Below are 23,717 nucleotides of genomic sequence, written 5' to 3'. Positions count from 1 at the left end.
ACCCTATTTTTGGTTATTAAGTTGTTTCTATTTACGAAGCCCTGGTGACACAAAAGGAGCCCTAGTTTGTCACTGTGTGATAAGCACTGATCAGACTTCCAACTGAAAGATCAGCAGTTCAAACCCACCAGCCACTCCTCAGGAAAAAGATGAGGCTATAAAGATTTACAGCCTCAGAAATCCTATACAGTCTCATTATGAGTCACAGTCAACTTGATGGCAGTAAGAGGTGTTTGGGGGATTTTTTTTTTTTGTTGGCCCATTGTTTAGTTGTTCACTTTTTACCCAAAGGTTGGGCGTTTGGACCCCCCCAACTGCTCTGTGGGAAAAAGTCCTGGGGATCTGTTTCTGTAAATATTACAGCCTAGAAACCCCTATGGGACAGTTCTATTCTGTCCTGTAGAGTCTCTACGTGTGAGATTTGACTTAACAACACACAACAATTCATTTATTTAAAAAATGACTAGTGGGCATTTAATTTTCACAGAAAAAGAAGCACACACAGAGAGGTTAGCAACCTCATGGTCCATTTGATAAGAAGCCAGGAGAAGCCTTGGCTCAGTGCCATTCCAGATTTTACTCTGCACTTCCTCTGATCACAAAGGTTCTACTTGACAAATTAAAGGGGGAAACAGTGAAAGACTATCCACCCCTGAGCCTTTCCCATGAACTCTCTGTCACCCTACAAACAGACATGCACGGTCCACCAATCTCTGGCAAGTCAGGCACAACTTGCCTGTGTGGTGCCCAGCCTGCAGGGAGAGCGGCACCACTGCTGTCTGTCTGAGGTGGACAGCCTACCCAAAGTCTCACTTGGGAGGCCTGGAAGAAGAATAAACTTCTCAAAGGTATAAGGTCACAGGGTTTGAGGTTAGTAGGGAGGTTCTATAAATATTTGCTGAATAAAACTCTGCCTATTAACTGGTTGACACACTGCAAGGTGTGGTTTTCCTTCCCGCCTCCAGAGGCGGCTGAGAAAGTTGGTCTGAAAAACTAGTGGGAAACACTGCCCAGCCAAGATGGAACCAAGAGACGGCAGGAATGCCTAAGAGGAATCAGGAAATGAGTCCAACCATCAATTGCCCTCTTCCCCATCCCCCACAACTTCCACCCTTGGTCCCTAAATCAGGAAACTATAGAAGGGAAGACACTCACCAACAGAACACTGGCCACAAAAATGAAAGCCTAGCGTAGCCGGACAAATAAACAGCTATGGTCATAGTACACAGTTTAACTGCTTCCCAACAGGTTGAATTATCACTGGCATGACTTAAAAACTGCAAATGCAACAAAAATCATGAGTTGTGGGGAGAGACTGTATATAGAAAAACACAAAATATTGTATGTAGCCTTCTTCTGGTCTGGTGGGTGGTCTGAATGTTCCCTTTTTGGCAAGGCCATGACCATTCCTTTGCACTCCTTGCTAAACTAAAGTAGCTGAAAACCTAGGTTTGGAAAGACAAGCTTCCCTCAGGCAGAACCACACTAGACAACCATAGACTTGAGGGAACCTGTCCTGTATCTAAGGACCTCAGAAACAGCAATTCTAAAACCCTACTCGAAAACACAAAACTGCTTACCTATACTTAATTGAGAAATCCACTCCTCATCCCCACTAAAATTCAATTCTATCCTAATCCAGGGGTCTAAAAAGAAGTCCACTTTTCATACAACTTAACATGTAGTCAACATATGGCATGACAAATTTCACTCTGGAACATTCTGAGTGAGTGACATTCATAGATCTAAAAAGCCATCTTCCAGAGTTGCTGAAGTCAAGGTACCACCTGACTGCCTATCACACAAAACCAACCAGTTCCAAACATCAGCATTCTCAAGGACAGGTGGTCTCAATGACAAATACTGCTATTCCATCTCCTCCCAGTAGCAGCAGGGATTGGGCCACTTAATGAGAATTAATTCGTTTTCTAAGAAACACTGGGGAGGCCAGCTTGGGAATTGTAATTCAGACGGACTAGTCTTACCAGAAGTAACCCTGGTGGGACAACAGTTAAGCACTCTTCTGCCAACTGAAAGGCTGGCAGCTCAACCTTACTCAGAGACTCCACAGAAAAAAGATCTGGTGAATTCTGCCATATAGATTACAACCTAAGAAACCCTATGCGGCCATTCGACTCTGTCACACAGGGTTGCTAAGAGTCAAAAACTGGCTCAACAACATCTAACAACCACAACAAGCCTTACTAGCACAGGAGCCCTGACTCAAATTCATTCTTCCTTTAGTTTTCAAAAAGACCAGCTCTCACTAATATTAAGTATGAGCTACAGTCTCATTTGCAAACTTTGTGAGTCTTTATGAGATTGTATATGGGGGTGGGGCAGAAGTGGAGATAACACCAAGAGAAAGGATCTATACCACATCACTTAAGTAAGATACCTATTTATAATTTTTGTCTAAACTTTCATTTTAATGGTAGATTCTTGAACCAGGGATTCCTGTAAAAACTTTCTGAAAATGGTCTATCAGCAAGACGAGATTTTAGTTTAGAGGATTAATAAAATTGACAAAGCACTGGCCATACTGACAAAGGGTGGAGGAGGGTGTCAGAACATACATAAAACCAAAATAAGAAATGAGATGATAGTATTACAACAGAGCCAACTGAGAAACAATGGACCACTAACATAATACAGGCAGTTCCTGGGATCATATCCACCTTACAAACAACTCCTACACCAAACCAAATCTACTGCCATTAAGTTAGCTCCAACTCATACAATGCCTGTTGTTGTTGTTGTTGTTAGGTGCCATCGAGTCAGCACCGACTCATAGCAACCTTATGCACAGCAGAATGAAACAATGTCCAATCCTGGGCCAACCTCACTACTGTTGCCATGCTTGAGTCCATCAATGCTGCCACTGGGCCGATCCATTTCATTGGGGGTCTTCCTCTTTTTCTCTGACCATCCATCTTACCAAACATGATATCCTTCTCCAGCAACTGTTCCCTCCTGACAATATGTCCAAAGTATGAGAGACGAAGTTTGGCCATCTTGGCCTCTAAGGAGCACTCTGGCTGCACTTCTTCCAAAATGGATCTATTGGTTCTTTCGGCAGCCCATGGCACTTTCAATATTCTCCTCCAACACCGTAACTCAAAAGCATCAATTCTTCTATGGTCTTCCTTATTCACTGTCCAGCTTTCACATGCATATGAGGTTATTGAAAATACCATGGCTTGAGTCAGGCGCACCTTAGTCCTCAAGCTGACATCTTTGCTCTTCAACACTTTAAAAAGGTCTTGTGCAGCAGATTTGCCTAATGCAATATGTCATCTGATCTCTTGACTGATGCTTCCGTGAATGTTGATAGTTGATCCAAGAAGAATGAAGTCCTTGACAACTTCAATCTTTTCTCCTACAACACCTACTTGCCCTTAAAAATTATGTAAATTTGCCCTCACTTTAAAACAACGGAACCAATCCATTGCTGCTGTTGTTTTAGGTGTCTTTGGGTAGGTTCCAACTCACAGTAACCCTGTATAGAGTTTCTGGTGAGCAGCTGGTGGGTTTGAACCACCAACTTGCAATTAGGAGTTCAGAGCTTACCCTACAGTACCACACCAGGAGGACACCAACGCCTACTCTCTATACAGTTTTCATCACAATCACCTTCACTTGCTGCACTTGCAGCTTTTAAATTATTGAAAAGCCTCCCAGCCTTTTCTTCCATTAAAGTAAGGCTTACGAATTGGGCTGCAAACCACAAGGTCAGCAGTTCGAAACTACCAGCTGCTCCACAGGAGAAAGATGAGGTGTTCTGCTCCCGTAAAGATTTACAGCCTCAGAAACCCTATTCGGGGTCACTATGGGTCGGAACCGACTCGACGGCACTTAACAATAACAACAACAAATAAGAACCATAAGCACCTGTTCTGACTCCCCTACAAATGAATAAAGACTCAGAAATGGATTTCGTTCAGACCCCAGGGACTGCATGCATTATGAAAAATTATACTCTAACAAATTTGAAAACCTAGAAGAAATTAACAATTTTCAGAAAAATTACTTATCTAAATTAACACAAGTAGAAGTAAAAACTTTGAGCAGACCCATAACAAAAGAAGAAACTGAAGATGCCATTTAAACACATCACAACAAAAAAACCTCCCAACAACAACAAAAAAGCCCTGGCCAACATGGGTTCACTGGAGAATTCTACCAACATTCCTAACAATGTTGACATCAAAACCAATGCCACAGAATCTTCTGAGGTAGGAAATTTCCACTGGAAAGGACAAGCAGACCAACCTGGAGCGGCCAAAAGAACAGAAGACAATTCTTGAAAGAAAGACCAACAGGAAAAATACAAAACAGTAACAGCAGTCTGACTGACGACTACAAGAACAAACAAGTTGCTTGCCACGGAGACATCAAGGCAAGTGGTCGGGTTCCCTCAGGGCAAACCCCCTTCCAAGACTGAGATTCAGTGGGAATACACGAGCAGACACGTGCTCTGACTGGTAACCACGTTGGTCACCGATAAGGGAAAGTGAGGGAAAAACAGCAATGAAGCTGCAAGCTAAGTCCAACCATGTTCAATAGACTTCTGTGAACCCGGGTGGAGACCTAGTTGGCCAGTAGTTTGGCAAAACCTGGGGACTCCTGGGCTCAGAGTCAGTGACATAGCCACAGAGGACTAGAGCGGAGAATGAAGCGTCCAGCTGATAAGAAGAGAGGGCATATGCACAAGAACACCCACATTTACAGAATACCCACTTGACCTGGCTTCAATGACTGGATGATCAGAGCTCAACTAGAAGAAGACAGAAGAGGAAAAAAAGAGTAATCTGATATAATTTGATGAACTTGACCTACACCTATGGATGCAGTAGCTCAAAACAGGGAACAAATCTTTATAGCGAGCATCATTCCCACCCCCTCGGTACACAGGGTAGACAGGGATGGGCAACTTGGACATTGGCTACCCAAAATGAGGGAGAGTGGGGGAAAAGGGTACAAAGGCAAGACATGACTGGCTTACAAGCTTTCAAGAGGGAGCCTAGATACAGAGGGCGTGGAAGAAGGCAGAATCACCACTGAGTAGTATCCAGTCTGTCTGAACAGAACTGATGAAAGGAGATGTGGATAGCACTCATGTGGTACAACAGTGAATAATTACTATCAGGACTGACTGTGAGGGTTGGAAATGTAAGGGTAGACATTTTGTAGCAAAACAAGGGGAGTGGTTGACTTTGCAGTCTAGGAGTGGAGGTCCCTGAAACCATCAAGGGACTCTATCCAGAAAAACAGTGACTCCAGAGATGGAGGCAGAGATAATGACGTGGAAAGATGGAGCGGCTGGGCACTCTAGACCCAGAGAGGGAGAGGGGCTGTGTGCTGACGACCGGGGGACAGGCTTGTAGTGTATACCCTTTGATGGGTTGATGATGCATGGAGGAGATTGTAACCATTGCAATGTAACGATATACGATAGGATGTAAAGCTAATGTTCTTCCCATGTAAACTATAAACTAGCACATAATTCACACACAAAAAAACAAACAACACAATAACAACAAAAAACCCCAATGCTGCTCAAACCATTCTTGGACACAGGAAAGAAAGGAATACTCTGGAATTCATTTTATGAAGCCAACCAAAGTCAGGCAAAGACACCACTAACAAAGAAAATTACAGATTAATATCATTCATGAATATGTTGTTGTTATTAGGTACAGTCAAGTCAGCTCCAACTCAGAGATACCCTATGTACCACAAAACAAAATATTACCCAGTCCTACGCCACTCTCACAATTATTGTTATTTTAGTGCAAGGTTGCAGTCACCATGTCAGACACAAAAGTTCTCAATAAGATTCTAGCCAACTGAATTCAAGTGCATACCAAAAAAGTCATAAATACATCCTGGTCAAGTGGAAGACACACCAGGTATGCAGGGGATGGGTCAATGTTAGAAAAATCAATTAATGTAATTTCCCACATTTTAAAAATGCATTATTTTTCTTAATCAAGGAAAAAAGGCAGTTAATACAATCCAACACGCTTTCCTGATAAAAACTCTCAACAAAATAGGAACAGAAGGGAAATTGCTCAAAATAGTTAAGGGCACAGATGCAAAGCCAACAGCCAACATTATTCTCAACAAAGAAAGATGTAGAGCAGTCTCCTAAGAACAGGAATGAGATGAGAACGCTCTTTTATCACCACTTTTATTCAACACTTGTACTGCAAGTCCTAGCTAGCTAGAGCAATAAGACAAGAAAGGGATAGAAAGGATATCCAAATTAGAAAGGAAGCAAAACCATTCTTATTCACAAGTGACAGAATCCTACACATAGAAAATCCCAGAGACTCCACAAGAAAGTAACTAAAACTAATAGAAGAATTCAGCACAGTAGCAGGATACAAGATCAACATACAAAAATTAGTCGAGTTCTTCTATTGGAGGACTCCGAAAAGGGAAATGTGAAAACAATAATGCCATTTGCAATGGCTTCCAAAAGGACAAAACGCCATACCTAGGAATAAACCTAAACAAGGATGTAAAAGACATACAAGGAAAACTATAAAACACTTCTGCAAGAAACTAAAAGAGATCTACAAAAATGGAAAAAGCATTTCACACTCTTGGATAGGAAGACTTAACATGGTGAAATGTCAAAATTACCAAAAGCAATCCATAGGTAAAAGGGCAATCCCAACAACAATCTTTAATGAAATAGAAAAGCTAACCTCTATCTTTATACGGAAAGGAAAGAGGACCAGAAGAGCTAAAGCAATATCGAACAAGAATACAGTAGGAGGCCTCATACTTCCCAATCTCAAAACTTACTACACAGCGACAATCATCAAAACAGCCTGGTACTGATTCCATGAGTCATCACATCTTCTCCTGCCCCGCTGTTCTGGTACAGCCACCAACCCTGGGCTTGAAGGTCTTTGGAATTTGGAGTGTAGATAGCCTGTTGTTGTTGTTGCTGTTGTTAAGTGCTGTCGAGGTGATTCCAACTCATAGCAACCCTGTACAAGGTTTCCAAGGAACAGCAGCTGGGCTTGAACTGCTGACCTTGTGGTATGCAGTCCAGTGCTTATCTGACAGCACCACACTAGGAATCTATCCCCATTATTACAGGCTTTTAAATGATATTACAGTAAACATGGACGATGTTTCTTTTAGTTCCTTTAATACAGAATACCCAAAAATCTGATCATAAAATTTTTCTTCCTATCACTCTTTTTGAGAAGATACTATTTAGACTACCCATGCCAAAAAAAAAAAAAAACTAAAAAAGGAAAGGTAGAGATGATAGTCGGGTATAATTAATACATTGTTTGCTCTGGTATGGATACACTGTTAGATATATAAGACATACTTATGCCTTATGCCTCAAGGAGACCTGGTAGTATAGTGGATTATGAGCTGGGCTGCTAAATGAAAAGTCAGAAGTTCAAATCTATCAAGTGCTCTGTGGGAGAAAGATGAGGCTTTCTGCTGCTGTAAAGATTAATAGCCTCAGAAACCCTCGGAAATCCTATACAGGGTCACTATGAGTCAGAACTGAATCGATGGCATACAAAACACCACCATTATGCTTCAGGAATCCTGGTGTGGCACTGTAGGATAAGCACTGGACAGGATCATTATAAGTCGGGAGCAATTCAACTGCACTTAACAACAGGTCATGCCTCAACACCAGAAGTAGCAAAAGGCAAATAGGAAAATACTCCACGAAGCCTACAGCTATTACTATTGTTGGAAGTCAAACAGCACCCTTTTCAAATATTAATTTTTTTCCCTAATGATAAACCTACATGAAAGTTCTTTTCCAAGTTATAGAATTTATTTCTAGAGATTCCCAACCAGCACAGCAGTAAGAACTGGTTAGGTACCATATGTAACAATCACATGGCTGAATTCCCTGACTCTTGATTTAGAATAAACCAATGCCCCCGTCACCAAACTTACACTGTTCCAGAAGGTCTGGCTGTCTACACAGAATTCATGTCAGTTTAATAAATCCCATTTTGTGAAACCTGTTCCCCAAGTTCTTAACACAAAGAATTCCAATGTCATTGATCACCTCTCAAAGTCCACTTAGCTCTTTCTAGCCATTAAAATATTTAAAAACAGATATACTAAGAGGAGTCCTATTGTGGTACTGCAGGATAATGTGCTGGATTGCAAGATCAGTTTGAACTACAAGGTCAGCAGATCAAACCCACCCAGCTGCTCCTCGGAATCCATATACAGGCTTGCTATGGGTTGGAACCGACTCGACAGCACTTAACAACACCAACAAATACTAAGTGAAGAACTTTTCCTGTTTGATTTTATTGAGAACAGTACTTTTATCTAAAGGATAATTACCTATGAGTGTATTTATCAGACTTCTGGCCTAAAAAGAAATGTCAACTATAGAGGCAAGAAGTGACTGGCTTACAAGCTTTCAAGAGGGAACCTAGATCCACAGGGTGTGGAGGAAGGTAGAATTTCCACTGAGTAGTATCCAATCTGTCTAGGCAGGGCTGATGAAATGAAATGCGAATAGGTCTCTTGTGATACAATAGTGAATAATTGTTATCAGCACTGTTTGTCTATTGTGAGGGTTGGAAATGTAAAGGCAGACGTTTTGTAGCAATGAGGGGAGTGATTAACTTTGCAGTCTAGGAGCGGAGGTCCCTGGGACAATCAAGGGAGAAATGCAGAGTACAGGACCCTACCCAGAGAAGCAGTGATGCCTGAGATGGAGGCAGAGACGATGACGTGGAGAGATGGAGCAGCTGGGGACTTTAGACCCAGAGAGGGAGAAGGGCTGTGTGCTGATGACCGGGGGTGGGGGTGGGGGCAGGCTTGTAGTGTATACCTTTTGGTTGGTTGATGCAGCATGGAGGGGATTGCAACCATGGCAGTGAAATGATATACAATAGGATGAATGTAAAACTAATGTTCTCCCATGTAAACCATCACATAATTCACAATAAAACATTTAAAAAGGGGGGAGGGGAGAGAAACGCCTGAGAAGTCAAGGTAATTCCATGACAATTCAGCTACCTAGGAAAAGTAAAATGCATAATCAATTAGCAATTAGACATTAATGATTATAATGAATGCAGAAGTCATAGTTCAAACAAGCAATCAGGATTGATAAAAGAAGTGTAAACAATTAATGAATGGGCTAATTGTTTTTCTGAATGGACCCTGGCCCCCCTGACTGTTGATACCATGAAATCGCTATGGCAAAATCCATGCCCTGTCCCCCCAGGTACAGCGACACTGATGCAGGTTAATAGGTTATGAATTCTGAGAATAAAGCTTCAAGTTTGAAAAGTAAAATGGACTACAATCACACACCTCAGACTGGAAACGAGACAGGATCTTACAATGAGCCAAGTTGTAATGTGTTAAAAAGGCCCAACACCAAGTCAAGGACACGAATTAGCTCGGCTCAGAGAGAAAAAGGCCTGTTTCTGAGATAAATTATGCAAAGAACAGATCTTTAACACAAACTGAAAGTATACCCAAAACCCAAAACCCAATGGTACCTTGGCTTTGATTCCACTTGGTGATTTAATATATGACTATGTATTATGGTGTGGTGCTGTGGGATAAAGCACTGGACCACAAGCTCAGTTTAAACCACAACGTTGGAAGTTCAAACTTACCAGCCACTCCTTGAAAACACTATACAAGGTCACTATGAGTCAGAACTGACTCAACAGCACTAAACAACAACATGTATTGTTCAGACACTGGAACTACTCCTAGCTCCACTGTTTCAAATGCATCAGAATCCCCTGGAAGACACATTAGCACACACTCTGAGGAACTTCACCCTCAAAAGTTTCTGGTATAGTTATGTCTGAGGTTGTGCTTTTCTAACCAGTCCCCAGGTGATGGAAAGGGGACCACACTTTGAGAATCACTGTTCGGGCTTTATACTACACGGGGTGCACACACATGAGAGAATGACTGTGTTTCAGAAGGGTGGGAGTGGGGAAACACTCTTCAACAGCACTGGAGAACCACACTGTGAAGGAAATCCCTCAAAATGTCCACCTAGGCCCACACTTTGCCTTTGATAATGAGAATGTATTATCTGTTGAGTTTCAACCAATATATTATAAAGCTCACTGTACTAAGACATTCTACAACAAAGGGCCACAACTCCCCTAACCCAGGAAACACCTGTGCTGAGATATCACTCATTCCATCCCATAGGAGTACAAGTTCTAGAGTAAGATACACCTGGGTTTCAATTTTGACTCTTTCGATTACTAAACTGGGAGCAAGTTCATCTCTGAGATACTGTTTTCCCACCTGTAAAACGGGGTGATAATAATAATACCTATACCTGCCTGCCCTACCACTCATCTACCAGATGGTCATACTATGTTAGCTTGTGTGTTACTGTGATGCTGGAAGGTATACCATTGATATTTTAAATACCAGCAGGGTCACTCATGATGGACAGGTTTCATCAGAGCTTCCAGATTAAGACAGACTAGGAAGAAGGAGAGGCAGACCACTTCTGAATGATTAGTCACTGAAAACCACAGGAATATTAGTGAAACACTGTCAGATACAGTCCCATAAGATACGACCCTCCCTTAAGTTGGAAGGCACTCAAAATATAACTGGAGAAGAACTGTCTCTTCAAAGTAGACTTGACCTTAGTGACATAAGCAAAGCTTTCTGGATTTCCATTTGATGATGTGGCACAACTCAAAATGGGAAGAACCAGCTTTAAACACCCATTAATAAACAGAAGGAAGAAGTATGACTCTAGGAAAATTGGAAGTTGTCAAAAATGAATGGAACACATAAAGATCTACTGAGTTGAAATGGACTGGTATTGGCCATTTTGAATTAGACAATCATGTGATTTACTATGCTAAGAATGACAAACTGAAGAGAATTGCATTCATTGTCAAAAAGAGCATTTCAAGATCTATCTTGAAGTACAATGTTGTCCGTGCTATGATATATATCCATAAGTGTACAAGGTAGACCAGTTAACACCACTACTATTCAAACTTATGCACTAAAAACTAGAGCCAGTGATGATAAAATTGAAGAATTCTACCAACTTCTTCAGTATGAACTGAAATTGATCAAACCTGCAATCAAGATGTACTGGTAACTACTGATGATTGGAATGCAAAAGTTGTTGTTGTTGCTAAGTGCTGTTGGGTCTGTTCCAAATCATAGCAACATTGTATAGGGTTCTCAAGGAACAATTAGTGGGTATGAACTGTCAACCATGTAGTTAACTGTTCAGTACATGTCCTACAGCACCACATCAGGATGCAACCTCAACACATAGAAAACAAAAATCCTTACAACTGGATCAATAAACAAACCCAAGAAAAATGGAGAAAGATTGAATTTGTTAAAGACTTCATTATATTTAGGTTTACAATCAAAAGTCACGGAAGTATCATTCAAGAAATAAAACAACATATTGCATTAGGCAAATCTGCTGCAAAATGTCTCTTTAAAGTGTTCAAGAGCAAAGATGTCAGTTTGCGGACTAAGGTAAGACCTGACCCAAGCCATGGTATTTTCAGTAATTCTACCAACTTCTTCAATCCGAAATTAAGACGTATTGATCATTACTGGTGATTAGAAGGCAAAGGTTAGGAACAAAGAGGAAGGATCAGTAGTTGGAAAATATGGCCTTGGTGACAGAAATGATGCTGGAGATCGCATGATAGAATTCTGCAAAATCAACGATTTGTTCATTTCAAATACCTTCCTTAGAAAGTACAAGAGACAATTATACACACATGGACCTCACCAGATGGATCTCACACGGAAGTCAAATACACTGCATCTGTGGAAAGAGACGATGGAAAAGCTCGCTATCATCTGTCAAAACAAGGTCAGGGACAGACTGTGTGGAACAGACCATCAATTGCCCATATGCAAATTAAAACTGAAGCTGAAGATAATTAAAACAAGCCGATGAGAGCCAAAATATTACTTTGAATTTCTCCCAACTGAATTTAGAGGTCATCTGAAGAACAGATTTGATACATTAAACACTAAAGCTCAAAGACCAGAAGAGTTGTGGGATGACATCAAGAACATCATACATGAAGAAAGCAAAACATCATTGAGAAGACAAGAAAGAAGGAAAAGGTCAAAATGGATGTCAGAAGAGACACTGAAACTTGCTCTCCAACATAGAGATGCTAAAGCAAATGGAAGAAATGAGGAGGTGAAAGAGCTGAACAGAAAACTTCAGAGGTCAGCTCGAGAAGACAAAATCAAATACGACAGCAAAAATGTGCAAAGATCTGGAGTCAAAAAGCCAAAAAGAAAGAACATGCTCAGCATTTCTCAAACTGGGGGAACTGAGGAAAATATTCAAGCCTCAACTTTCATTACTGAAGGATTCTCAGGGCAAATTATTGAATAATGCAGAAAGCATCAAAAGAGGATGGAAGGAATACACAAAGTCATTGTACCAAAAGGAAATGGTTGATGTTCAGCCATTTCAAGAGGTAGCATATGACCAAGAGTCAATGATACTGAAGGAAAAAGGTGCGTTGAAGGAAATGGCAAAGAACAAGGCACAGGAATTAATGGGATAAAAACTGAAATCTTTCAAGAAAGTGAGGCGGCACAGGAGGCACTCACTCATCTATGCCAAGAAATTTGGAAGACTACTACCTGGCCATCTGTCTAGAAGAGATCTGTATGTGTGCCCATTACAAAGAGAGGTGACCCAACGAAATGCAGACACCATTGGACAGTTCTTTGATATCCCATGTGAGTAAAGTTTTACTAAAGGTAATACAGAAATGGCTGCAACCATACAATGACAGAACTTCCAGAGGTTCAAGTCAGATTCAGAAGAAGCCGTGGAACGAGGGATATCATTGCTGATGTCCGATGGATCTTGGCTGAAAGCATAGAACTCACAGAAAGATATTTACCCTGTGCTTTATTGACTACACAAAGGCTTTCGATTGTGTGGATCATGACAAGCTAAGGACAACATTGTGAAGTATGAGTATTCTGGAACACTTAATTGTGCTCATGAGGAATCTGTACATGGACCAAGAGGCAGTTGTTCAAACAGAACATGGGAACATAGAATGGTTTAAAATTAAGAAAGATGTGCGAAGTGGGTGTATTCTTTCACCATACTTATTTAACCTGTATGCTGAGCAAATAATCCAAGAAGCTGGGGTATATGAAGAAAAACACGGCATCAGGATTGAAGGAAGACTCATTAACAACCTGCAATATGCAGATGATACAACCTTGCTTGCTGAAAGTGGAGATGTCTTAAAGTATTTACTGATGAAAATCAAAAAGCACAGCCTTCGGTATGAATTGCATCTCAATATAAAGAAAACAAAAATCCTCGCCACTGGACAAATAAACAACATTCTTATCAACAGAGAAAAGATTGAAGTTGTCAAGGACTTCATTCTTCTTGGATCAGCTATCAACACTCAAGGAAGCAGCAGTCAAGAAATCAAACAACGTATTGCATTAGGCAAATCTGCTGCACAACACCTTTTTAAAGTGTTGAAGAGCAAAGATGTCAGCTTGAGGACTGAGGTGCGCCTGACCCAAGCCATGGTATTTTCAATAACCTCATGTACATGCAAAAGCTGGACAGTGAATAAGAAAGACCACAGAAGAATTGATGCTTTTGAAATATGGTGTTGGAGGAGAATATTGAAAGTGCCATGGGCTGCCAAAAGAACCAACAGACCTGTGTTAGAAGACGTGGAGCCAGAGTGCTCCTTGGAGGCCAGGATGGCCAAACTTCTTCTCTCATATTTCAGATATACTGTCACCAGGAGGGACCAGTCGCTGGCGAAGGATATCATGCTTGGTAAGGTGGAGAGTCAGAGAAAAAGAGGAAGACCCCCAGCAAGATGGGCTCAAGTGTGGCAAGAATTGTGAGGTTGGCCCAGGACCGGGCAGTGTTTCAGTACCGACTTGATGGCATCTAACAACATACACATTTGAAAGTTGGACAATGATTAAGGAAGACCGTAAAAGAATCTTTGCATTTGAATGATGATGTTGGCGAATAATACTGGAAGTACCATGGACTGCCAGAAGAACAAACAAATCTATATTAGAAGTACAACCAGAGTGCTCCTTAGAAACCAGAATGGTGGAATTTCATCTCTCATTCTTTGGACATGTTGTCAGGAGGGACCAGTTCCTGGAGATAGACATCATGGAAGTGGAGGGTCAACGAAAATGAGGAAGACCCCTAACTAATTGGATTGACAAGAGTGTTAGCCAACAGTGGGCTCAAACGTAACAATTGTAAGGATGGTGCAGGACCAGGCAGTGTTTTGTTCTGTTGTGCTTGGAGTCGATGGCACCCAACAACAACAGTAAAACGGTCAATTTATCATAATGTTGTGTGTTGCTATAATGCCAGAAGTTATGTCACCAGTATTTCAAGTACCAGCAGGATCACCCAGGTAGACAGATTTCAGCAGGACATCCAGACTAGGAAGAAAGAACTGGTGATCTACTTCCAAAAATTACCCAATGAAAAACCCAGGGATCATAACAGAACATTGTTCTATTATTACCAATGAGCATGAAGATGGTGCAGAACGAGACAATGTTATCTTTCATTTGTATATACACCACAATCAGAGTCAACTCGATTGCAATTAACAACAATGTAATTCATGGTGATTGTGAGAATTCAATGAATCATAATATAGCTTAAAGTCTAAGTCACAGAACATTCAGTAAAGTCAGCTGTATTACTCCTGACCCTTGGTGAGGATTTCTAGAATTCTCTATCCAACAACACTTCCTCCAACAATTTCCACCTACCAAACTTTCCAACAAAATAACATAAGAAAGAGGAGAAAAAAGCTTGTAGAAAAATGTTAGTCAGAGTCTATGCTGCAGCCCAGACCCTCCTCAAATTCTGCCATACTCTTTCCACCAAAGTCCTCCAAACCAAACCAAACCCATTGCCGTCGGATTGACTCCAACTCATAGTAACCGTACAGGACAGAGAAGAACTGCTCTGCAGAGTTTCCAAGACTGTAAATCTTTACAAAGACAGACCGCCTCATCTTTCTCCAGCAGAGCTGCTGGTGGGTTCATATTGCCAACTTTTCAGTTAGCAGCCCATACTTAACCCACTGTGCCATCATGGTGGCTCCTTTAAAGACTTCCAGGCCCCCTACATTCTTTCATCAGTCTTTTCTGAATAAGATGAAGAAAAGTAAGTTGTTGTTGTTAAATGCCATTGCATCAGTTCCAACACGCAGAGACCCCTGTATAAGGCTTCCAAGGAGCAGTTGGTGGATTTGAATTGCTAACCTTGCCATTCAAACTGACCTTGTGGTCCAGTGCTTATCCTACAGCACCACACTAGGATCCTAAGAAAGGCAGCTGTTGTTAAATGCCGTTGAGTTAGTTCCGACCCATAGTGAACCTTACAGTTTCCAAGGAGCAACTGGTGAGCTTGAACCACCGACCTTGTGGTTCAAACCGACTTTGTAGCACATTAACTCACAGTGCCATACCAGGGCTCCAAGAAAGGTAAGAGCTACCATTAACTCAGTCCAACAACGATGTGAGAACCATCACACCACCTGAACAATGCAAATCTATGTACATGCTTTTTTTTTTTTTTTTAATTTGCTTTACTGATTTACATTTTTTTATTATAAAAGTAATATATGTTTAAAAAGGGGGGGGGGCAGGCTTACTGATTGGATAGTGACTGGTAGAACCCTAGAGACTTTGGCCCTTAGTCACCCCTCATGTCTGGAAATGAATTCACTCCATAGTTCAATTTTCATCCAAACAACATGCCTATAAGGGAAACAATAACACTAGAGAGGTACACACTCCTTAGAACTAACAATCATGTGAGATCTAAAGGGCAGCATTTACCCAAGGATAAAGTTCAGAAGGGTTAGGAGAGAAGGAAGAATGGAAACAGGAAACACAGGGAGGAAGCAGGATAAGTGATGTCGTGTTGTGAGGATTTCTATCAATGGGATGAAACAAAATGTGTATGAATTATTGAATGGAAAACTGATCCCCTCTGTAAACCTTCACCCAATTCACAATAAAAAGTTTTCTTCAAAAGTAGTATATATAGAGAATGAACAAGAAAATCAAGACCAGTGGTTAAGCCTAGCACCCAAAGATAACCACTATTAACAATTTAATGAGTGTTGTTATAGCTGTATGTGTATTTATGAAGACGGAATCATATTATTTATTACTGTTAGGTAAATGTTTTCACTTAGTATGTTATACATACTTTTCCATGTCATTAAACCTTCTTTCACAACATTAATTTTAATGGCTATAAAGGGCTTCAGGGTATGGTTGAGCAATACTTTATATAAGCCCTGGAAGCCTTTTCTCTGTCTCACACACACTGTGTATGTTTAGGATCCAAGCAGAAGGAACACGCGTGTTACTCCCCTCCTCTCCATTACCTGGTGTAGGCACTGAGCTGCTGAATAATGAAACTAAAAAGAACTTTCCTAATAAACATGCACACTGACTTTCTTAATCACAGAGGAAAACATTTAAATTGATTTAAAAGAACACTTCTAATTCATTTTCTGCATACCAACACTAGCAAGCAGGTGGTCTATGAGTTCCTACCCTTTTGTGTATCAACGCAGCTGAAACTCCCCCTGTACCCACTTTTAATAAGAAATTGCATGTTCAATGAAGTCAAATTAAATCAGAACATACTTTACATATTATTCCTCAGTAAGAACATATGAAACTTTAAAAAATATACATAAAAAAGAGGGAGAATAAGGACACATATAAACTATAGGAAGGATGCAGGGGATAAGAGTATGCAAAACAAGTCTGTCTCATCCCCCGCATTCTCCCTATAGTTTATATGTGTCTTCATACTCCCTATTATGTGCATATTTTTTTAAAGTTTCAAATGTTCTTACTGGGGAATGATGAGAGTATACAAGAATGATGAGCGTGTATAAAACAAATCTAAGTTTCATATACTAAGGAGCTATGGTAACGTAGTGGTTACAAGTTGCTAAATTCAAGGTAGGCACTACCAATTGTTCCATGGAAGAAAGATGAGGCTTTCTGCTTCCCTAAGGATTTACAGTCTCAGAAACACTATTCAGGGTTGCTATGTGTCGGAACCAACTCCACAGCACATAACCACCACCGAGTCTTATACTGGAGTCCTGGGGAGGTGCTATAGGGTCAGCAGTGAACTGTGAACCACAAGGTCAGTAGTTCAAACTCACCAGCCACTCCTTGGAAACCCTATAGAGGGTTGTTAAGAGTTGGAACCGACTAGATGACACTTAACAACAAGTTTTATACCACACCTTTTAATCAATATTGTGAAAGAATCCAATCTCATGTGTGAAGGAAAAATTCAACTATTTCTGTCTATGCTTTGCCTCTCAATGGGTTCTTGTAAAATTGATGACTATCAATACTGTAGCTTCCATTCCAACAGCAAGCAGACCCCTCTGAGAAGTCGTACAGTTATAGCCTCCACTGCTTTCTCAGTGCTGGGGGTTTCTGATAACACTTCATTTGGTTGTCAAGCAAATGCTGGGATGCTCCCTGAGCTAAAGGCACTGTGCTGCCCCTTTCTACCCAGTCCTTTCTACTCTGTGTCTCTTGCTCCTGGCTTCTCACCAATTGCCTCAAAGCATGTGTCTTCAATGCCATTTTGGGACGATCAACATTGCTCTGTAAGATGCAGAAAAGATCACTTATATTATCTAAGGCATAAATCAACTTACATATCCTTTGCAGACATTGAATAAGCCACTTGTCACTTCCCCTAAGAAGTAAGATGTGGAGGACCCACAGGTCTGCTCAGTCAGAAAAGACAGCAGAATATAATCATCATCTTCATCTGGTAAGCAGACATTTCCTCTTAATGTCCCATTGCCTCAAATTTAAAACCGTATCTCCCCAAGCCATCTCCCCCCCCCTTCCTGATTTCCATATTATATGCTGAATAAAACAACACTGCCATTCTCCCACGATCCTCAGTTCAGAAGCACTCCAATCTCTTTGATTATTCCTCTTCCTTACCTCCACTGGACCTGCACATCCAGCCACCAACTCACCAAGCCCTATTTTCTCCCTCTTCACAATATCTCTTCCATTAGCTTGTTTCTTTCAGCTTCCTCTGCCAATATTCTAGTTCAAAACCATATCATTCAACATCTAAATATATCAGCAGCCTCTTAATCCATTTCCCCACCCCTCAGTCCTATGGGCATCTACTTTGATCCTATCTCTTCCCAGTCAGAAACCAAGATGGATATACAATTAAATCTAATGTCTCCATCCAGTACCCAAGGTACTCCATTGTTCCAGCTGAGTTATTAGCAAAACTGGTCTGTTCTACCCCATGGTCAGGTTTCCACACCACTCCTAACAACTTTTCCTGTATTTGAGACATCCATCCTTCCCTTTCTTATTCTTCTCTTCCATGAGTTCTATTCTTACATGAGTATGCAGCTGAAACCCAGCCTCTGAATTTCCACAATGCCTACAGAAAAGCTACCTATCTCTCTCCTCTACATTCTCATTCATTCAAAAAATATTTATTGAATTCCACAATCTATACGATGTGTCAGGTACTAAACTAGTTGCTGAGTATGTGGGATAGAGAAACAAGAGACATGTTTTTATGTTTTTCTCTCTGTGTTAAGTCATATCTGCAAATCAAGTGTAAATCATTGAGGGACTATCTCAATCCTTTTCTTTTTCTTTTTTTTTTATTAATTTTCCAGAGCACCTAACATTACCGGGCATGTAGCAAATGCCCAGTAAATGTTAACTGATTGATTTTTTGATTGTTGGTTACAGAATCAAACTTATCCCCCACACACTCCTTACCCGTCTATGACAGCACTTGTTCCAAAGAACACATACAAGTTAACAGGCTCATATCTCAAGGAGTAAGCAGGAATAAGTACTGGAATGCTAACCATAAGGGTGGTGGTTCAAATCCACCAATCACTCCTTGAAAACTCTATGAGTCGGAACCAACTCAATGGTACTTAACAACAACAATTTTCATTTGCACTGTGTTCCAAAAAACAATGGGCTAACTTGCCACTAGACCAAGAGAAACCATATATTTCCCATAAAATGAACAGTTTGCCTTAGGCACTGGAAGTACTTAGAGAAATCTTTCCCATGCACAACAACAAAAGGCACTCACATTAATGATAACAGGAGACAGTGTAGGTAGTCTTTGCCTTTATATGACTAGGCAACAAAGGGGTTTGTAAAGGGTTTAGTACAAATTCCCACTCAATACCTTTTATACTCCTAGTAAGGAGCCCTAGTGGCACAGTGTGGTTCAAGAACTCAGCTGCTAACTGAAAGGTTAATGGTTCAAACCTGCTAGTTGCTCCGCAGGAAAATGAGGCAGTCTGCTTCCACCAAAATTTATAACGTTGGAAACCCTATGGGGCAGTTCTCCTCTGTCCTACAGGGTGGTCACTTTGAGTTGGAATCCACTTGACAGCAACGAGTTGGACTTTTCTATTTATGGTCCTCAAGGACTCATAAATAAAAGGTTATGATCTTTTCATCTCATAAATTTAGGATTTCTACAAAGATCACTCAAGCATCCAAAGTATGCATCAATTCAGCAAATATTTGCTGAAAACCAAGAGGCAACACACTTCAAAAGAGAAAGCACAGGCTCTGAAGTAAGAAAAGTTGGGTTTGATTTCTGGATTTATCACAAACTAGTTACTGCTCAGGTATGGTTTCTTTCTCTGTAAAACAAGGGTAGGACCACCTACTTCACAGGGTCGTTCTGGGGATTCAGTGAGATAATGCATGTAAAACACATGGCGAAGAGTAGATGTTGAGTAACTGGAAAGCTGTTGTTATGGTAAAGGAGAGCCCCATGAAGCAGTGGTAGATGTAGACCCAGGTATCATGCTTATTAGCCTTGCTGTATACCCACCAAGGAAGACCTTCACTTAGTGAATATACATACAAAACTGGCTTATAATTTGGAATACCAATCTGTTATAAAAGTCTCTTCTTGCTGTTGAGTTACTTCCAACTCATACCAACCTTGTTTAGGGTTTCCTAAAAGTGGCTGGTGGGTTTGAACTGACAACCTTGAGATTAGCAGTCTAGTGCTTCTCCTACAGCACCACACCAGGACCCCATAAAAGTCTAAGCAATGTGAAAATTGGCTAACATCAAAAGCAACATCAATCCCAAAGGATTTCGTAAATAAAATATCCATCTCCTATCACCCTCGTGTCATAGTTGCTTGCTGTTCTCAACAACTGAAACTGCTTTCAGGAGGTGTAACTCAGTGGTAAAACATTTGACTAAAATGAACACGGCTTTACCTATTTTGTCTTGAGTTGAAGTCACTACTGTGGCTAAAACCAGTGTGTGCTCTTTAAGAAAAGTACTGCCAGAAATGCAACACCAGTGTAAGAATTCAGCTCCCTTTAGGGCCACTATGAAAAGAATGAACACCTAGTACATGGTACACACAAATGTTTGCTGAACTTAATAGTGAGTCCCAGTCACAACAGACCTGTACTTTTAGTGTAATGTAAGATGTGGGAGGACAATGTCATAAATGTTACTACCAGTAATTGTAACCACCATTCATGGGCCAGTTTGTCATATTATGGTGATTTGCATGTTGCTGTGATTCTGGAACCAATATGCCACCAGTATTTTAAATACAAGCAGGGTCACCCATGGTGAACAAGTTTCAGCTGAGATTCCAGACTAAGACAAGGAAGAAGGAAAGATGGACTACTTCCAAATATTTAGTCACTGAAAACCTTATAAATAACAGTGGAACACTGTCAGAGGGCAGCAGAATATTGACTATTGAAACATAAAGAAGAGCACCAGAATACTGTCAGAAATAGTACCAGAAGATGAGCCCCTCAGGTTAGAAGGCACTCAAAATGCGACTGGGAAAGAGCTGCTTCCTAAAAGTGGAGTTGACTGGGACGATGAGTGGAGTAAAGCCTTTGGATTTTCATTTGCTGATGGGGCAAAACGCAAAATGAAGAGAAACAGCTGTAAATATCCATTAATCAAAATATGGAATGTACAAAGTATAAATCTGGAAACTTGGAAACTGTCAAAAATGAAATGGAATGCATAAACATCGATATCCTGGGCATTAGTGAGCTGAAATGAATTGGTATTGGCCATTTTGAATCTGACAACCACATGGTTACTATGACGGAATGACAAATTGAAGAGGAAAGTTGTTGCATTCATTGTCAAAAAGAACATATCTCTTTTTCGTGACGCCGAGGAGGCCGTCGGCTGCTTCACTATGAAGCTGAACATCTCCTTCCCAGCCACTGGCTGCCAAAAACTCATTGAAGTGGACAATGAACGCAAGCTTCGTACCTTTTATGAGAAACGAATGGCCACAGAAGTTGCTGCTGACTCGCTGGGTGACGAGTGGAAGGGTTATGTTGTCCGCATCAGTGGTGGGAACGACAAGCAGGGTTTTCCCATGAAGCAGGGCGTCTTGACCCATGGCCATGTCCGCCTGCTTCTGAGTAAGGGGCATTCCTGTTACAGACCAAGGAGAACTGGAGAAAGAAAGCGTAAATCTGTCCGGGGTTGCATTGTGGATGCCAACTTGAGTGTTCTCAACTTGGTCATTGTTAAAAAAGGAGAGAAAGATATCCCAGGACTGACAGATACCACTGTGCCTCGTCGTCTGGGGCCCAAGAGAGCTAGCAGAATCCGCAAACTTTTCAGTCTCTCCAAAGAAGATGATGTCCGCCAGTATGTTGTGAGAAAGCCACTCAACAAAGAAGGCAAGAAACCCAGGACCAAAGCACCCAAGATTCAGCGTCTTGTTACTCCACGTGTCCTGCAACACAAACGTTGGCGTATTGCTCTGAAGAAACAACGCACTAAGAAAAATAAGGAGGAGGCTGCAGAATATGCCAAGCTTTTGGCCAAGAGGATGAAGGAGGCCAAAGAAAAACGTCAGGAACAGATTGCCAAGAGACGTAGGCTGTCCTCACTGAGAGTTTCTACCTCCAAGTCGGAATCCAGTCAAAAATAAGAAATTTCTATGTGTGACAAATAAATACGCTCATATTAAATCTAAAAAAAAAAGAACATATCAAGATCAATCATGAAGTACAATGCTGTCTATGATAGGATAATATCCATGTACCTACAGGGAAGACCAGTTAATATCACTATTATTCAAATTTACCAACCACTAAAGCCAGTGAGGATGAAATAAAAGAATTCTACCAACTTCTTTAGTCTGACAATGATTAAACATGCAATCACGATGTATTGATAATCACTGGCGATTGGAATGCAAACATTGGAAACAAAGAGGAAGGATCAGTAGTTGGAAAATATGGCCTTGGTGATAAAAATGATGTTGAGATCCTATGACAGAATTTTGAGAGACCAATGACTTCTTCATTACAAATACCTTTTTAAACAACGTAAAAGACTATACACATGGACCTCAAGTGGAATATATAGAAATCAAATTGACTACATCTGCGGAAAGAGACGGTGAAAAAGCTCTATATCATCATCCAAAACAAGGCCAAGAGCAGACTGTGAAACAGACCATTGATTTCTCACATGCAAGTTCAGATTGAAGCTGAAGAAAATGAAAACAAGTCCATGAGAGTCAAAATGTGACCTTGATCATATCCCACTTGAATTTAGAGATTGTCTGAAGAACAGATTTGATGCATTAGACACTAAAGACCAAAGACCAGAAGAGTTGTGGGATGACAGCAGGAATATCATATAGGAAGAAAGCAAAGGGTCATTAAGAAGACAAGAAAGTAGGAAAAGACCAAAATAGATGTCAGAAGAGACTCAAGCTTGCTGTCCACCACAGAGATGCTAAATCAAATGAAAGAAATGAGGAGGTTAAAAAAACTGAACAGAAAATTTAAAAGGTCAGATCGAGAAGACAAAGTCAAATACTATAATGAAATGTGCTAAAAAGACCTGGAGTTAGAAAACCCAAAGGAGAAGAACATGCTCAACATTTCTCAAGCAAAAGGAACTGAAGAAAAAATTAAAGCTTCCATTTGCAGTACTGAAGAATTCTATGGGCAAAACACTGGGATGATGCAGAAAGTATCAAAAGAAGGTGGAAGGAATACACAGTCATTGTACCAAAAGAAATGGTCGATGTTCAACCATCTCAAGAGGTAGCACATGGTCAAGAACCCGTGATACTAAAGGAAAAAGTTCAAGGCAAACTGAAGGTATTGACAAAGAACAAGGTTCTGGAAATTGATGGAATACAATTTGAAATATTTCAACAAACTACTGCAACACTGGAGGCACTCCCTCACCTATGCCAAGAAATTTGGAAGACAACTACCTGGCTAACTGACTGGAAGATACCCATATCTGTGCCCATTCCAAAGAGAGATGGCCCAATGGAATGTGGAAATCATCAGACAATATCATTAATATAGCATGCAAGTAAAATTTTGCTAAAGATAATTCAAAAATGGCTGCAACTGTACATTGATAAGAGAACTCCCAAAGGTTCAAGCCAGATTCAGAAGAGAACATGGAAAGAGGGATATCACTGCTGATGTCAGATGAATCTTGGCTGAAAGCAGAGAATACCAGAAAGATGTTTACCTGTGCTTTATTAACTACACAAAGGCTTTCGATTGTGTGGATCATGACAAGCTATGAACAACATTGCAAAGAAAGAGTAT

General features: G+C 40.7%; 2 protein-coding genes across 2 annotated transcripts in view; one reads left to right on the top strand and one right to left on the bottom strand.

Annotated features, from left to right (window-relative positions):
• IGF2BP2 (insulin-like growth factor 2 mRNA binding protein 2) overlaps positions 1-23,717 on the bottom strand; it is a 221,188-nt gene that overhangs the window by 113,443 nt on the left and 84,028 nt on the right. The window lies entirely within an intron of this gene.
• LOC102842526 (40S ribosomal protein S6-like) lies at positions 21,279-22,096 on the top strand. Its single transcript, XM_006869758.1, has one exon. It carries the CDS (start codon positions 21,314-21,316, stop codon positions 22,061-22,063), a length of 750 nt encoding a protein of 249 aa, XP_006869820.1. The 5' UTR covers positions 21,279-21,313; the 3' UTR covers positions 22,064-22,096.

Source organism: Chrysochloris asiatica, unplaced genomic scaffold (assembly GCF_000296735.1).
Source record: "Chrysochloris asiatica unplaced genomic scaffold, ChrAsi1.0 scaffold00135, whole genome shotgun sequence".
In the NCBI taxonomy this organism is placed as follows: domain Eukaryota; kingdom Metazoa; phylum Chordata; class Mammalia; order Afrosoricida; family Chrysochloridae; genus Chrysochloris; species Chrysochloris asiatica.
Note: the sequence above shows the minus strand (reverse complement) of the source record. Positions and strands in the feature narration are given on the sequence as shown.

Bases quoted from the DNA above. Each gene is read 5' to 3' on its own strand.
- LOC102842526 (XM_006869758.1), top strand. From the start codon at position 21,314: ATGAAGCTGAACATCTCCTTCCCAGCCACTGGCTGCCAAAAACTCATT.